Source organism: Manis pentadactyla, chromosome 4 (assembly GCF_030020395.1).
Source record: "Manis pentadactyla isolate mManPen7 chromosome 4, mManPen7.hap1, whole genome shotgun sequence".
NCBI classification, from domain to species: Eukaryota; Metazoa; Chordata; class Mammalia; order Pholidota; family Manidae; genus Manis; species Manis pentadactyla.
Genome location: NC_080022.1, coordinates 4,055,197 through 4,070,276, shown reverse-complemented (window position 1 = coordinate 4,070,276; position 15,080 = coordinate 4,055,197). Strand labels below are relative to the sequence as shown.

General features: G+C 56.9%; 1 protein-coding gene across 3 annotated transcripts in view; it reads left to right on the top strand.

Annotated features, from left to right (window-relative positions):
* The window catches only part of CHD5 (chromodomain helicase DNA binding protein 5), a 57,328-nt gene that overhangs the window by 38,154 nt on the left and 4,094 nt on the right, over positions 1-15,080 (top strand). For 2 of the 3 annotated variants that reach the window (XR_008996856.1, XM_036925415.2), the window contains exons 23-41: positions 221-452; positions 623-733; positions 1,032-1,204; positions 1,471-1,645; positions 2,112-2,204; positions 2,413-2,501; positions 2,772-2,905; positions 3,307-3,451; positions 3,791-3,950; positions 5,474-5,553; positions 5,802-5,934; positions 10,061-10,150; positions 10,663-10,800; positions 11,060-11,168; positions 12,764-12,896; positions 13,286-13,481; positions 14,301-14,464; positions 14,586-14,700; positions 14,802-14,855. Coding sequence is in view for 2 of the 3 variants with exons in the window: in XM_036925415.2 (XP_036781310.2) it covers positions 221-452; positions 623-733; positions 1,032-1,204; positions 1,471-1,645; positions 2,112-2,204; positions 2,413-2,501; positions 2,772-2,905; positions 3,307-3,451; positions 3,791-3,950; positions 5,474-5,553; positions 5,802-5,934; positions 10,061-10,150; positions 10,663-10,800; positions 11,060-11,168; positions 12,764-12,896; positions 13,286-13,481; positions 14,301-14,464; positions 14,586-14,700; positions 14,802-14,809 (2,478 nt within the window). In the remaining variant the exon portion in view is untranslated. The remainder of the gene's footprint in view (positions 1-220; positions 453-622; positions 734-1,031; positions 1,205-1,470; positions 1,646-2,111; positions 2,205-2,412; positions 2,502-2,771; positions 2,906-3,306; positions 3,452-3,790; positions 3,951-5,473; positions 5,554-5,801; positions 5,935-10,060; positions 10,151-10,662; positions 10,801-11,059; positions 11,169-12,763; positions 12,897-13,285; positions 13,482-14,300; positions 14,465-14,585; positions 14,701-14,801; positions 14,856-15,080) is intronic. The other variant, XM_036925416.2, reaches the window with a different exon arrangement.

Genomic DNA, 15,080 nt, shown 5'->3' with positions numbered 1-15,080 from the left:
CTGGCCCCCTGCCCCTCAAATGCCCCTGCAGTCCATCTAGTTCCACTTGTGCAGGTACCGCACACGGGAAGTGGGCTCAGCCGCCCTGGTGCACCCACATCACACAGTCATGCGGCTGTTGCTCAGAAGCTCACATGCGCCCGACCTTGCAACGTGGCACCCAGCTGTGCACCCCGGCCTCTGTTGAGGCATGGTTGCTGAGCTGCATGTCAACCCCCAGGCCTTCAGCCGCGCCCACCGCATTGGGCAGAACAAGAAGGTGATGATCTACCGCTTTGTGACCCGGGCCTCGGTGGAGGAGCGCATCACGCAGGTGGCCAAGCGCAAGATGATGCTCACCCACCTGGTGGTGCGGCCCGGCCTTGGCTCCAAGTCGGGCTCCATGACCAAGCAGGAGCTGGATGACATCCTCAAGTTTGGCACAGAGGAGCTCTTCAAGGACGATGTGGAGGGTTGGTGGTGGGGTGGACAGATCGTGGGGGCCCTCTCCCGGGGCCGCCCCAGCTCGCGGAACTCCCTCTCCTTGGCTCCCTGTCCCTGCCTCCTGGCTGGGCTGGGCAGGGCAGGGTGGATGGCTGGGCACCGTCCCCCCGCCCTGCAGCCCTCTGCCTCTGTCCTGCAGGCATGATGTCTCAGGGCCAGAGGCCAATCACGCCCATACCTGACGTCCAGTCCTCCAAAGGGGGAGCCCTGGCCGCCAGCGCAAAGAAGAAGCATGGCAGCACCCCGCCAGGTAGGGGCCAGCCCACCTAGCCCCCACTCCTGTGCTTCTGGCAGCCGTTCCTGGAGGGGCAGGGGGTCCCCTGCCCTGCTGCACCCGGCCTGCCCCGCCCTGGCCCCTCACCTGGCTGCCTGTGGACTGCCAGGTGGTGGGCAGCTGGGCTTGTTCTTGGGCATGCACTCTGTCCCTGTGCTCCTTTGCGGAGGGCCGGCAGGGACAGGCAAGGACCACCACAGGGATCTGTCCCAGTGGGGGCCCCCAGCCAGACCTGGGCTTCCCCATCTGTCCCCCTCACCCTGTCTGCCCCCAGGGGACAACAAGGATGTGGAGGACAGCAGCGTGATCCACTATGATGATGCAGCCATCTCCAAGCTACTGGACCGGAACCAGGACGCCACGGATGACACGGAGCTGCAGAACATGAACGAGTACCTGAGCTCCTTCAAGGTGGCGCAGTATGTGGTGCGCGAGGAGGACGGCGTGGTAAGCCTGAGGCCTGCCCCGCGGCAGCCCCCTTCGTCTCCACCCGATTAGCCTGTAGAGTGAATGAACAAATGGGGACTGCGACAGGGGCAGGAGGTCCAGCTGGGACTAGGGTGATCAGGGAAGGCTTCCTGGAGTAGGCAGGCTTTGCAGTTCATCCTGGAGTCCCTGGAGGGAGAGGTGTGGAGGCAGCGTGAGGCCTCCCGGGGGCAGAGATGCCCCCTCCTGGCCCCGCCCCACCAAGCCCCTGGCCGCTGGGTCCCCAGGAGGAGGTGGAGCGGGAGATCATCAAGCAGGAGGAGAACGTGGACCCCGACTACTGGGAGAAGCTGCTCCGGCACCACTACGAACAGCAGCAGGAGGACCTGGCCCGGAACCTGGGCAAAGGCAAGCGTGTCCGCAAGCAGGTCAACTACAACGACGCCTCCCAGGAGGACCAGGGTGCGTGTCCTGGGGCAGGGCTGCCAGTGGGAGGGTGTCTGGAGAGGGTGTCCCTGGGGGAGGGGCAGGGCTGCCGGTGGAGAGGGCGTCCCTGGGGCAGGGAGCCCCTTGGGCTGGCGAGTGAGAGCTGCCAGGAGGTCTGAGCTGGGGGACTGGGTGCTGGAGAAAGGGTTGCAGCAGGTGTGGGGTGCCGGTGTTTGGGGGGAACGAGACGGACAGTGGTGCAGCGACTTCACAGCTAGTGGAATGACCCTGGGCAAGCCTCCGTTTCTCTGCCCGTACCTGGGGTGATAACGGTACGGCGCTCGGGATGTAGTGAGGGTGGCTGGGATTTCTGCGTGAGCTCACAGGAAGCGCTCCGAGCCCATTTCATTACTGGGCTAGGCCCGGGGGCTCGGCATGGCCCTGGGAGTGGAGGCTCAGGGTGGGGTGGCTCACTCTGCTCCCCTCGGCCTGGCGCCCGCAGAGTGGCAGGACGAGCTCTCAGATAACCAGTCCGAATACTCCATTGGCTCTGAGGATGAGGACGAGGACTTTGAGGAAAGGCCAGAGGGACAGAGTAAGTCTCAGAGGTGGTGACCCTGGGCTGGGGCTGGGCCGTGTGTCAGGGAGCAGGGGGTCAGCCTGGGGTCCCTGGGGGCATCAGGACAGGCACCTGTCCTTCGGAGGATGTCCCGAGGGGTCTTGTCATCCTGGAATGAGTGGGATGAGTGGGGGGCTCGACACTCGAGGCCCCACTGAGGGCTTGTGGCGGGGCTGCTCCCCAGGTGGACGGCGACAGTCCAGGAGGCAGCTAAAGAGCGACAGGGACAAACCCCTGCCACCCCTTCTCGCCCGTGTGGGCGGCAACATTGAGGTGGGGCCCGCCTGCACCCCCGCTTTCCCAGATCCCTTCATCTCATTCCCTTCTCTGAACAAAGAGCTCACCCCTGCTGCTGCCCCTGAGTATGAGGGGGTGCTGGTCGGGGGCTAAGGGCCTGCCCAGGGGCACAGCCAGGCAGAGGCGGGGCTGGGACGGGTCCTGCCCCAGCGCAGGCCCTGCTTTCTCTGGTCCCGTCCCTGCCACCTCCCCTCCGGTCCCTGAGTTCTCCGCTCCCCGCCTGCTTCCCACCTCCCTGCCATCCAGGTGCTGGGCTTCAATGCCCGACAGCGGAAGGCCTTCCTGAACGCCATCATGCGCTGGGGCATGCCCCCCCAGGACGCCTTCAACTCCCACTGGCTGGTGCGGGACCTTCGAGGGAAGACTGAGAAGGAGTTCAGGTAAAGGGGGCTGTGGCAGCCCAGAGCCCGGACTGGGCCGACTCCGGCTGTGCAGTGCGTCTGGGCTCCCAGCAGGCTGAGGGCGTTGGGGGGATTCACGGACGCCTGATCTGTGCGTGGCTGGGTTCAGGTCTCAGCAGAGAAGGATGAGCAGCCACCTCTGAAAGACCAGCTGGTGCTAACGGCGGGGACAGGATCTGGGTTATCTGGGGCCAGAGCTGTTCTAGGGGGTCCCCCTGCCACGGGAGACCCCCTCTGCCCTTCCCTGGGGGCCTGACCAGCAAGCCTGGTTGGGAGGCAGGCGACAGATGATTCCAGCCAGGAGGTCCCTTGGGGGTCCTGCCCTCTAGAGGGTCCTTGCTGACTCCCCACCCCCTGAGCCCCAGTCCCCCCCACCCCAGAGCCTATGTGTCCCTCTTCATGCGGCACCTGTGTGAGCCGGGGGCTGACGGCGCGGAGACCTTTGCGGACGGCGTGCCCCGTGAGGGCCTCTCCAGGCAGCACGTGCTCACGCGCATTGGGGTCATGTCACTAGTTAGGAAGAAGGTGGGTGAGTAAGGCTTTCCTGGGCCTTTCCTGGTGGCTGCCCGTGGCCCTGGTGTGTCCCTGGGGGTCAGCAGGCAGAGGACAAATGCCTGGCTCAGGGTCGCACAGCTGCCCAGGGGCTGGGTCAGGCTAGAGAGACTGGCCCAGGGTGCCTGCCTGTGTGGGGAATTGGGGGGCAGGCTGGAAGCCAGGATGGCAGGTCACAGAGGGGAGATCACACAGGGAGAGAGGTGGGGGTGAGGCCAGTCTCGGGTGGAGGTGACATCTACCCCAAGCCTGGGATGGCCCAGCTGCCCTGAGGCCCTGGGGTCTGAGCTGCTCCTTCCCAACCTGCCTCAGGTCCAGGAGTTTGAGCACGTCAATGGGAGGTACAGCACCCCAGATTTGATCCCTGAGGGGCCTGAGGGCAAGAAGCCGGGTGAGGTCATCTCCTCTGATCCCAACACGCCGGTGCCTGCCAGCCCAGCCCACCTCCCAGCTGCCCCACCGGGCCTGCCAGGTCTGCACTCCGATGAGTGGGAGAGGGCCCCTGGGTCATGGGCGGCGGCAAGGTGCAAGGACACCCCGAGTCCTCTGTGCGCCTCACAGAGGGCTGCCTCCCTCTCCCACGAAGCTTCTGTCTGGGGAAGGGTTGGCCACCAGAGTAGTTCTTTTTAATGACAGCTTTGGGATGTAATCCACATGCCACAATACCCAACTTCTCCCCCCAGCCCCTGGCAGCCACTCATCTACTTTCCATCTCTGGATTTGCCTGTTCTGGACATTTCATGTCAGTTACACAATTTGTGGCCTTTTGTGACCACCTTCTTTTGCTGGGATAATGTCTCCCAAGCTGGTCCTTGCTGTGGCATGTGCCAGTGCGTCTCTCCTTTGTATGGCCGAGTAATATTCCATTGTGTAGATTCAGCACATTGTGTTTATCCAGCTAATGGATTTTGGGTCGTTTCTACTTTTTGGCTATTGTGGAAAATGTGAGTGGTCCTGTGACTCACATGAACATTTGCATTCACGTGAGAACAGGTGTTTTCACTGCTCTTCGAACTATGGCTGGAGTGGAATCACTGGGTCACATGGAGTGACATTTTGAGGAACTGCCCAACTTTGTCCACTTTCCATCTTACCAACAATGTCTGAGGCTTCCGGCTCCTCGACATCCTGTCCAACACTTCCCTGACGATCTGTGTATAGCTGCCCTTGTGGGTGTGAAGTGGTATCTCCTGTGGTTTGATTTGCATCTGTCTCACGGCTGAAGATGCCAAGAATCTGTTCCTGTGCTGGGGACCACTGTGTATCTTTGCAGAAATGTCTGTCCAAATTCTTTGCCCTTCCATAATTGGGCTGTTTATCTCTGAGAGTCTTTTTGGTGGTCCCTGTATTTATTTGGGCAAAGCTCCTGGTTCCCTTAGTTGGACTTTTCAGGCCTGGGGCCCACCTACCTATCCCCAGGGGACAGGTGGCAGGAGCCTCCGAGGACATGTGCTCCTGGGCACAAGTGTGCCCTCTGCAGGTGGACCTGCCTGGGTTTGCTTCCTGGCCCTGTGTGACCTTGGGTCACTTACTGTGTGAGCCCCGTTTTCTCAGCCATGGTGAGGGCTGGGATAGTGCCCACCTCCCAGGGCTACTGGGAGCACAGGTGTCACTAGCGCTTGGCCGTGTGTGAAGAACTGACTCAGCGTGGAGGAGGCACATGGCCGGTCAGCTAGCCTGGAACCTGGAACTGCACCCAGCTGTCCTGACTCGGCCCGGGACTCCGCCCACCTCATTTCCCTCCTGGACGGAAGACCCTGCTCTGGGCAGCCCTATCCCAGTGGCCCCTGGCTTTGGCCTCACTGGACCGAAGGTCCTCCAGGGTTCCCCATGTTGCTGGCCTGGCCTGGGCACTCTGGCTCACTGGTCCTTTCCTGGGGGCCCAGACGGACCTCCCGAGGGCCAGGCCCCACCTCTCCTCTCTGGCACTCTTTCTTTCCTCTCCCCACCCCTGCCCGAGCCCACCTCTCTCCCCTATTGCTCTTGATCTTTCAGACAAAATGGAAGCCCAGCTGAGCTACATGGATGACAAGGAGCCAGGGGTGCAGAAGCCAAAGAAGCCCCCAGAAATGCAGGTATGGTAGATGCTGGTATCTGGCCCTGGCGGGCGTGGGTGTGGGTGGGGTCTGTGGACCTTCTTAGGCCTTGCCCAGGCGGCTGGGACCCAGGCCCCTGGCTCCGAGTCCAGGCCTCTGGGTCTGGGGTAGGATGTGGGAGCAAACGATGGAACCAGGAGAGGAGGTTCCCGGCCCAGTGTCCCTTCCCTGGCCTCCATGCTTCTGAAGCCCCAGGCCCTATGGCATCCCCAGCCTGTCTTCCCTAGGCCCTGCCAGCTGCCCTGGACAGACTGGAGGGTGACGACAAGCGTGAGAGCCCAGACGGCAAGGAGAGGGCCCTGGAGGAGCGACGGGAGGAGATGGAGAAGGCCCAGCCCTCCCCGGAGCAGCTATTAAAAGGTTTTGCTTCCCACGGTCACCCACCTCAACGCAGTTTCTGGCCTCAGCAGCCCTGGGCCAGAGAAGGGGGTGCCAGGCTGTGCTTTACCCCCTGTCTCCCCAGCCGAGTGGTGGACTCTGTGTTGCTCTGTCCTAGTGTGACAGGCCCCGGGATGAGGGGAGAGCCAGGGCTCAGGGCTCTGTGCACAGGCTTTTAACCTTTCCTACTGTACAGTTTTGGAGTTGTTGGGCTGTCTCTTTAGTGATTTCTGTCTCATTTGCATTGTGATCTGAACACATGAGTCTGTGTGATATTGTTTCAGCCCGGTTTCTGGCTTAAATATGGTCAGATTTTGTAAATGCGCAAGTGTGATTAAAAAGAATGTTTTCTGATTGCTGGGTATAAGGTTCTAAATAAATGCATTAGAGCGTTGTTCAAATTTTTTATATCCTTACTCATTTTTGGTTTGCTTTCATCAGTCAAGTCTGAGATACTTGTGTCAGAATCTGTCACTAACTGTGGATTAATCTCTGTCTCCTTGTAAGACCAGGTGTAGCTTCATATCATTTGAGAGTGAGTTGTTAAGTGCATATTGGTTCATGTTTTTTGTATTTTTCTGGTGAAGTGTGCCTTAATTATTATTGGAATGACCCACTTATCCCTCCTGATACTTTTTTGCTTTAAGATTTATTTAGGCTGATTTGGAGCAATCTTACTTATGTTTAGTATGTATTTGGTATATCTTTTCCTATCCTTAAAAAGAAAAAACCATATATACAACAGCTTTATTGTGGTATAATTCATATACCATACAGTTCACCCATTTAAAGTATACCATTCAGTAGTTTTTAGTATATTCATAGTTGTGCAACCACAGCACAATTAATTTTAGAAAATTAAATCTTTTCATCACTCCAAAAAGAAATTCTGTGCCCATTAGCAGATACTCCCCATTTCCTCCTCCCCTCAACTCCTGGCAATCACTGATCTACTTTCTGTCTCTGTGGATTTATCTGTTCCGGATTTTTCATGTAAATGGAATCATAAAACATGTGCCCTTTTGTGACTGGCTTCTTTCACTTAACATCATGTTTTTGCGGTTCATCCATGTTGTAGCCCGTGTCAGTACTTCATTCCTTGTTACGTCTGGGTAAGAGTCTGTGTATCTTACACAGATACTACGTTGTATTTATCCATTCATCAATTGATGGACATTTGAGTTGTTTCTAATTTTCGGCTGTTGGGAACATTTGTGTACAGGTTTTTTTGTGGCCGTCGGTTTCATTTCTCTTGGGTATATATACCTAGTATTGGACTTGCTGGCTCATTTGGTGACTCTGGTATTTTGAGGAACTTCCAGATTGTGTTTTACAGTGGCTGCAGCATTTTATATTCCTACCAGCAATGTATGGGGATTCCAATTTCTCCACATCCTCACCAACACTTGTTCTTATCTGTCTTTTGATTATAGCCATCCTAGTAGATGAGAGGTAGTATCTGAGGTGATTTTGACTTGTATTTCCCTTATGGATAAAGATGTTGAGCATCTTTTCATGTGTTTATTGGCCATTTGTTTAGCGTTGCTGGCAAAATGTCTTTTCGGATCCTTTGCTCATGTTTTAAGTGGGTTATTTGTCTTTCTATTGTTGAGTAATAACAGGTCTTTATAAATACATGTTCTCTATCAGATATGTGAGTTGCAAGTATTTTCTCCCATGCCTTAAGTTTTAATCTATTTGTGTAATTATGTTTTAAGTATGTTTCTTATAAACAATGTATAGCAAGAGTTGTCATTTTAAATCACAGAATCTCTATCTTCTAGCTGGCAAATTTAATCCCTTTACATTTATTAAAATATTTGTAGATATTTGATTGAATTTCTACTCTCTTATTTTGTGCTTTCTATCACCCTCACCTTCTCTTTTTTTCTCCTTCCTGCCATCTCTTAGATTGGTCATATTTTCTTTACAAACTTTCTAAAGGAGGTGATGGGGAAAGGGAAATTTTTAACATTTTTAACAAATATTCCTCCCAAATAATACAAGGACTGTAGGCAACTTTCACTCTAACATACTCCCTTCCATCTTCCATGTGCTGTTGCCCAATGTTTTAATTTTAGTTTGTTTAAACCTCCCCCATTTGTTATTATGCTTTTTTCTAAATCTTTAATCCCCACTTCAGTCTTCCCACATTCATAGCGGTTTTTGTTTGCTTATTTCATTGTTGCTTTGTTTGATGTCCTTCCTCTTAACGTACAGCCATTGAATGGTGTGCTCAGCAAATTTCTGTACATGTCCCCTTCTCTTACTGTGCATTGTTTTCCCTTTACTCTTGAATAATAGTTAGCAAAATTCAAAGTGGGATGAGGTTTTCCCTCAGCACTCTCAGGATGTTACTGCTTTGTTTCCTGGCTTCTGTCATGCCGAGAAGGCTGCTCCTTTGTAGGATACCTGTCTTTTCTATCTTTCCTAACATGGACAGACCACTTTAAAGATAGCCTATGTGCCTTTGGTCCTGTGAAGTTTCACTCCAATGAGATTTTTATCTTGCTTGCAGCTCACTGTGATTCTTGAAGCTGAGTATTCGGTCTGTCATCAAGTATGACAAAATTCTGTCAGTCCCTCTTTGAATCGTCTTTGCCTCCCCCGTGATTATTTTCCCCTGGCATTGCTCTTACTCATCATCCATTCATCTAACAGTCTGTACTGAAGGCCTGATGTGTGTTGGGTGCTGCCCTAGGCACTGGGGGCACAAACAATGGACCGAAACAGCCAGAACCTCCCCATGGGATTTGTGTTCTAGTGGAGGAGACAGGCGATCCACAATAAGCAGAGGTACGTCTTGCTCACCAGCAGACTCCAGATGTGATGAAGAAAGCAGGTACCGGGTCAGCAAAAGACGGGGGCTGACAAGCCTCTCACGTCTTACCCTTCTTGTTTTCTATCTCTCTGCGAGGCATTTTGAATCATCTCAGATCTAGCTTTCGTTTCCACCTTTATACAGCTGTTTGTAACGTATCCATTTGTATCGTTTTTTATGGCTGCAAAACAAACTGTTACAACCTTAGCCACCGAAAACAGCACCCCTTGATTCGCATGACCTCACCGGGCTAGAGCCCGTCACATTCACTCACCTGCCCGAGGGCTCCGCGAGGCTTGCACTTCAGCGCCGGGAAGTCTTGGAGGACGTCTTAGAAGTCTCAGTGAAAATGTTTAAGATGTTAATGATCGTGTGTTTTATTTCTAGTTTTACCTGGCTTCTTCTCATTTTTTTTTTGACTTGTGGATCCTCTTCCATCTTGCTTCTCTCTCACTCTGGCAGATGGAGAACTGTTTTCTGTTTCTGTTGGGTGGCGGGAATGTCCCCCCTCTACTTCCGGAAGCTCAGGGCCCAGTGGCCTCCCTGGTGGTCTGGCTGACCCAGGACCAGTCTTTATGGCTCGCTCTCTGCTGAGGCAGCACCATTCAGATCTCGCAGCCTGCACGGCCTTTATGCTGGGTTTGGACCCCCTACTGGTCTTCCTGCCCCGGTGGGTTCCGTGGGGGACGCAGCCTTCCTCAGCTTGGCCGTGAGCCACTGCACACAACTGTCTTGCGAAGAGCACCCAGCACGCGGAGGGTGTTGGTCTGATTCCAGTTCCCTGCATCTCTGGCTCTCGCCTCGTTCTTCTGTCTGGTGTCAGATCGCAGCCCTCCAGGCACCTGCCCACCCCCTGCCCAGAGCCCCCAGGGTGGGCTTCTCGAGCTTCTAGTTTCCCTTCATTTATGGCACCTGGCAATTCCCTTTCCTTCTTGTAAGCCTCACCCATGTTTTTTTTAATGCGATAGATTTTGCCTGACGTTTCTGGGTGTTTGTGGGGTTTGTGTTAGCGAAGGCCTGCCATGTGGCCAGAACTTGAGCCCTCTGGTCTTCGCTGCTGCTGGAGGGCTTCTGGACGCTGTGGGGGAGGGTGCGGTAGGTGGGTGGGGGGAGGTCCATGCCCCCTGCCCAGCCTCCCAGAGGACCTTTCCTGGTGGCACCTGAGTAACACTGATGGATAGGGAAGGTTCTGTGTGTGGCTACAACAGAGTTGGAAAGCCACCAGTCCAGGGTCCCCTCTGTCCTTCCCGGACCCCTCCGCACTCTATGGCACCCTTTGTCTTGCAGAAGAAGTACTTCCTGAGAAGGAGAAAATTCTGGATAAGCTGGAGCTAAGCTTGATTCACGGCAGAGGGGACAGCAGCGATTTCAGGCCAGGTTTGGGGCTCTTGTGTGCTCTGTCCTGTGTCCCTTGGTTTTTTGAGGCCATCCCCTGGACGCTGTCAGGCCCCTCTGACAGCCTCCTGGGTGCCATCCCCTCGGCCTCAGGCCCTGATCCGGGCTGGTGGGTGGGAGCCTGGAGCTGGTCACAGAGCTTGGCCGGAGCATCGGCAGCTCTGCTGGAAGCTTTGTGCTGGAATGTTCTGGAACAGCGGTCCTCAGATCAGGCCCTAAGGCAGCGCTGCTGTTTTTGAATGTAAACTGCTTTTAACAGTGCAGTCAGCTCGACCCCCACCCCAGGTGCTCCTGAGCTGGTGGGGGAGGGGCCCTTGGTCGCAGAGCCAGGCTGCCCTGCTGGTTTGTCTGTTCAGAGCCCCTCTTGGCAGTGTGCCTGTGAGGATGGGAGACGTGGCGCCCGCCTGCCTTTGGGTCCCCTGTGCTTGGCAGAGCGAGGCCCCTGGGCCGTGAGCTCTGGATGGATGGATGAGTGTGGCTCTGTCCTCCCACAGATAACACCAAAGTTGAGGAGAAGGAACCCACTGAGGCACAGCAAAATGGTGACAAAGAGGAAGACGAGGAGGGCAAGAAAGAGGACAAGAATGGGAAGTTCAAGTTCATGTTCAACATTGCAGATGGGGGCTTCACAGGTACCGGGTGAGGCGGTGGGCAGAAAGCTGCGGATGTCGGTGCCCCAGGTTCTGACTGTGTGCGTCCCCAGAGTCTGGGCTGATGGTTATTTCATACTAAAGCGGGAGTGGTTGATAAAAGTCCATTCCGTGGTCTTTCCCAGGAATCCTGCACCACTGAACCTCCAGGGGTGGGGCGGTGGTAGGTGGTGAGGGAGAGGCTTTCCCAGGCCTGCCTCTGTGAGAGGCCTTATTCTTGTCCCCTTGGCTGACTTCCCAGAGCTGCACACCCTGTGGCAGAATGAGGAGCGTGCTGCTGTGTCCTCGGGGAAAATCTACGACATCTGGCACCGGCGCCATGACTACTGGCTGCTGGCGGGCATTGTGACGTATCCTTGGCCAGACCAGGCTGGGCAGGACCTCAGGGGTGGATGTGGGGTGCATGGGGTGAGAAGCCAGGAGCCAGCACCCCAGACCAGGAGCCAAGGGCCCTGTCCTGGTGATGGCGACGGGGCTAGTGCCGGTGCCTGTATAGCAGCCCGTCCCCTTACTCTCCATGCTGTCTTCATCCTCACAGCCGCCCTGTCAGAGGGGCGCTGCTGTGATCCCATTACACAGAGGAGGTGACAGATGCTCAGAGAGGCCAGGGGGCTTGCCTAGGGATGCACAGCTAATAGGTCACAGCCTATCCCTCTGACTCCACAGCAAGTGCTCCTAACTCCTCTGTGATTCAGACCCCAGGACCTCCCAGTAATAACTCCTGAGGGTGCTTCACCGTGTAGAGTGTTTCATTCATCCACTCACTCATTCATTCATTCGGTCAGTCTTTATTGATCATTTACTATGTGTGAGGCACAGAGGATGCAGCCAGAACGACATCCCCAAATCCTGCTACCTGGAGCTCATTTCCTGGGGGGAGATAAATGCCCAAAGCTAGTGACATGTGGGGTTCTGTGGGTAAGGCGGGCAAGAGGCGAATGGCACAGGGAGCCCTTGGTGGGGGCTGCATTTCCTGTGGGTGGTCAAGAAGGAGGCTTTTGTACACAGACCTCACAGAGGCAAGGAGAGGGCCACACAGCTACCCAGGGAGAGCCTCCCAGCACAGCTGGCCTTTGTGACAGCCTCGAGTGGGGCTGGTCATTGCAGTGGGAGGTGGAGTGTTAGAGAGTGGTGGTCAGCAGACCTTCCCAGTAAGGGTCCAGGGAATGGACCGTTCAGGCTTTGCAGAGCGGCCCCTCCGCTTGGCCTTGGTAGCAGAGCCCCGACAATACATACATAAATCAGTGAATGTGGCTGTGTTCCAATAAAACTTTACTGACAAAAACAGACTGTGGGCCGGATTTGGCCTGGAGGTCGTAGTTTACGGGTCCTTGTTGTGGAGGTCAGGGCGTTTGGAGCCACATGCCTGGGTTCAAATCCTGACTCTGCCCTTCACTGACTGAGACCTTGGGTGAGATAACTATTGTGTCCCCCTTTTTCCCTCTGGAGTATCTCAGGGAGGACACTTCCTGCCTCTCCCCAGCTTGTGGTGGTGGCCTGTAGCCCCAGGTAGGCCCGGGCTTGTAGCCCCATTCCTCCAGTCGCCACCTCCACCGCTACATGACCTTTTTCCTGGGCATCTGTGTCCAAATTTCCTCCTCTTCAAGGACATCGGTCACTGGATTAGTGGCCACCTGCACCCAGTCTGGCCCCTTCCTACCTTGATTACATCCGCAAAGACACTCTTCCCAAATAAGGCCACACTCACTCACAGGTCCCGAGGTGAGGACGCCGTTTCCGCCCTCCAGGCTGGGGATGGAGCGGTCAGCCCCGGGAAGCCTGGGTGCCCTGTCTGGGCCCCCGAGGGCAGCTGTCGGTGTGCTGGTGGTCGTGCGGCAGCCGAGGTTAATGACCAGCCTGAGAGCACACAGCCAGGATGCCGGACGCAGGCCGGCCCCCCGCCCCCGCCCCATGGCCGGGTTTGCCCTTAACGGTGCCCCACCAGGCATGGCTATGCCCGCTGGCAGGACATCCAGAACGACCCGAGATACATGATCCTCAACGAGCCCTTCAAGTCTGAGATCCACAAGGGCAACTACCTGGAGATGAAGAACAAGTTCCTGGCCCGCAGGTTCAAGGTCAGTCCCGGGCAGGGCCAGCGGCTGTCGGGGAGGGGGCGGCAGGAGGGGCAGGTTCATGTGAGCGCCTGGGCCAAAGGACTTAGCGAGCAGCAGCCCCCGCCCCCCAGCATATCTGGACATGGACCAGGCTGTCCACACTGGGGTCACGTGGTCAATCAGCCGGCGGGGTCCTGTGGTCCCTGCTCTGGGCCAGGCCCGCCCTGGGTGGTGGGTACTGAGCTCCCGGCTCGGTGAGGCCCTGAAGGATGGCCCAGCTAAGGTGAGGGTGGAGACCCGGTGGGTGTGTGTCCTCTGGCCCTCCTTTCTGCCAGAGGCCCGGCTTGCGGGGGTGGGCACTGGCGGAGGAGGGGCCAGGCCAACGCTCAGCGCCTCCCCACCGCCCCCAGCTGCTGGAGCAGGCGCTGGTCATCGAGGAGCAGCTCCGGAGGGCCGCGTACCTCAACATGACCCAGGACCCCAACCACCCAGCCATGGCCCTCAACGCCCGCCTGGCCGAGGTGGAGTGCCTGGCTGAGAGCCACCAGCACCTGTCCAAGGAGTCCCTCGCCGGGAACAAGCCTGCCAATGCCGTCCTGCACAAGGGTGAGCGGGCCTTCGCCCTGAACGCAGGCCCACGCACCTTCCCCTGCCCGGTGGGTGAGGGCACTGATGGGGCGCGGGGCTGGGGGCAGACTGTCTGCCCAGAGGGGTAGCTTCCTGGCCAGGATGGGACGGGCCATCGTCTAGGCCCTGCTGTTACTGGTGGGGGAGGGCGGCCCTTCCTTCTCTGGCCTCTTTGGAAGGCTCCATGGAGTCCTGGGCTGGGGGAGGCGACCCAAAGAAAATTCCATCATGAAGCTCTTGTTCCTCAAGCTGGGCAGAATGCTTTAAACATATTCTCTCTTTAATCCTTGTAATGTCCTTAAGTGGGACATTTATTGTCCCATTTTTAAAGACGGGGACAACTGCCCGAGACCTCCTGGGGTTCAGGCCTCTGACCCTGTGGTCCAAATCTTTGGGAGGACCCCAGGCTGGTTAAGGTGAGGGCAGGGAGTCAAGGCCACGCTCACACCGGAGTGCCTGGATTCTCTGGCAGGTGTTTGCCGAGGCAGCTCTGCTTGGGGGCTCTTGACTGTGTTGCCCGAGGTGGGCCCGGGCTGCAGGCCTCCCCTGGGAGCCAGAGGCTGGCTGGGGGCCTGGAAGGAAGCCCTGTCTGGCTCTCATCTCTGCAGCCCTTGGGCCCCTGGGAGAAGCTCTTTGGAAAAAACCCCTCTTTCCCCAGTTGGCATCCCTGCTTTGCGGGCCTGGGAGGGCTGGTGAGGAGCCACCCCGGGGTCCGCTGCCCAGAGAGTGCCGTCACTCATTCCTGTAAATAAGCATCAGCCCTGCCCACACCGTCGCAGCCTCTCCATCCCTCCGCAGTCCTGAACCAGCTGGAGGAGCTGCTGAGTGACATGAAGGCAGACGTGACGCGCCTGCCCTCCATGCTGTCCCGCATCCCCCCGGTGGCCGCCCGCCTCCAGATGTCAGAGCGCAGCATCCTCAGCCGCCTGACCAACCGAGCCGGTGACCCCACCATCCAGCAGGTCAGGTTCTGCCCACGCGCCCTCGGCCTGGGTCCCCCCACGCCTGTCCTGGGTGCCCCGGGGGTGGGGCGAGGGTCGGGGTGCAGGTCTATGACCTTTAAATCTGAGTTCTTGCCTCCAGGGCGCTTTCGGCTCCTCCCAGATGTACAGCAACAACTTTGGGCCCAACTTCCGGGGCCCCGGACCGGGAGGGATTGTCAACTACAACCAGATGCCCCTGGGGCCCTATGTGACTGGTAGGTGCCCGTCTGCTCCGGGCAGCATGTGCAGGGGAGCCCTGCGGGGACCCAGCCTGCTCACTGCACCAGGAAAGCCAGGTTTCCCCTCTTTTTGACAGATATCTAGCCGTCCCCGAGATTTCCCTCTGTTGCAGTGCTCATTTCCAGCTGAGGTAAGGCCTCCCCCGTGCTCCGCTGTCCCTGGTCCCCTCCTTGGCTTGGCGAGTCAGGCCTGGCCAGAATCAGTCCATGTGCTTGAGTCACACCCCGGAGCCTGCTGGGGCTCTGGTCCACATGCCTGGGGCCCCTCTGCCCAGGAAACTGTCTCCAGACCATTGTGTCTGCCCAGGCTTCTAGACATTTTCCTGGGAAGCTGGGAAGGCACGAAGGGGTGGATG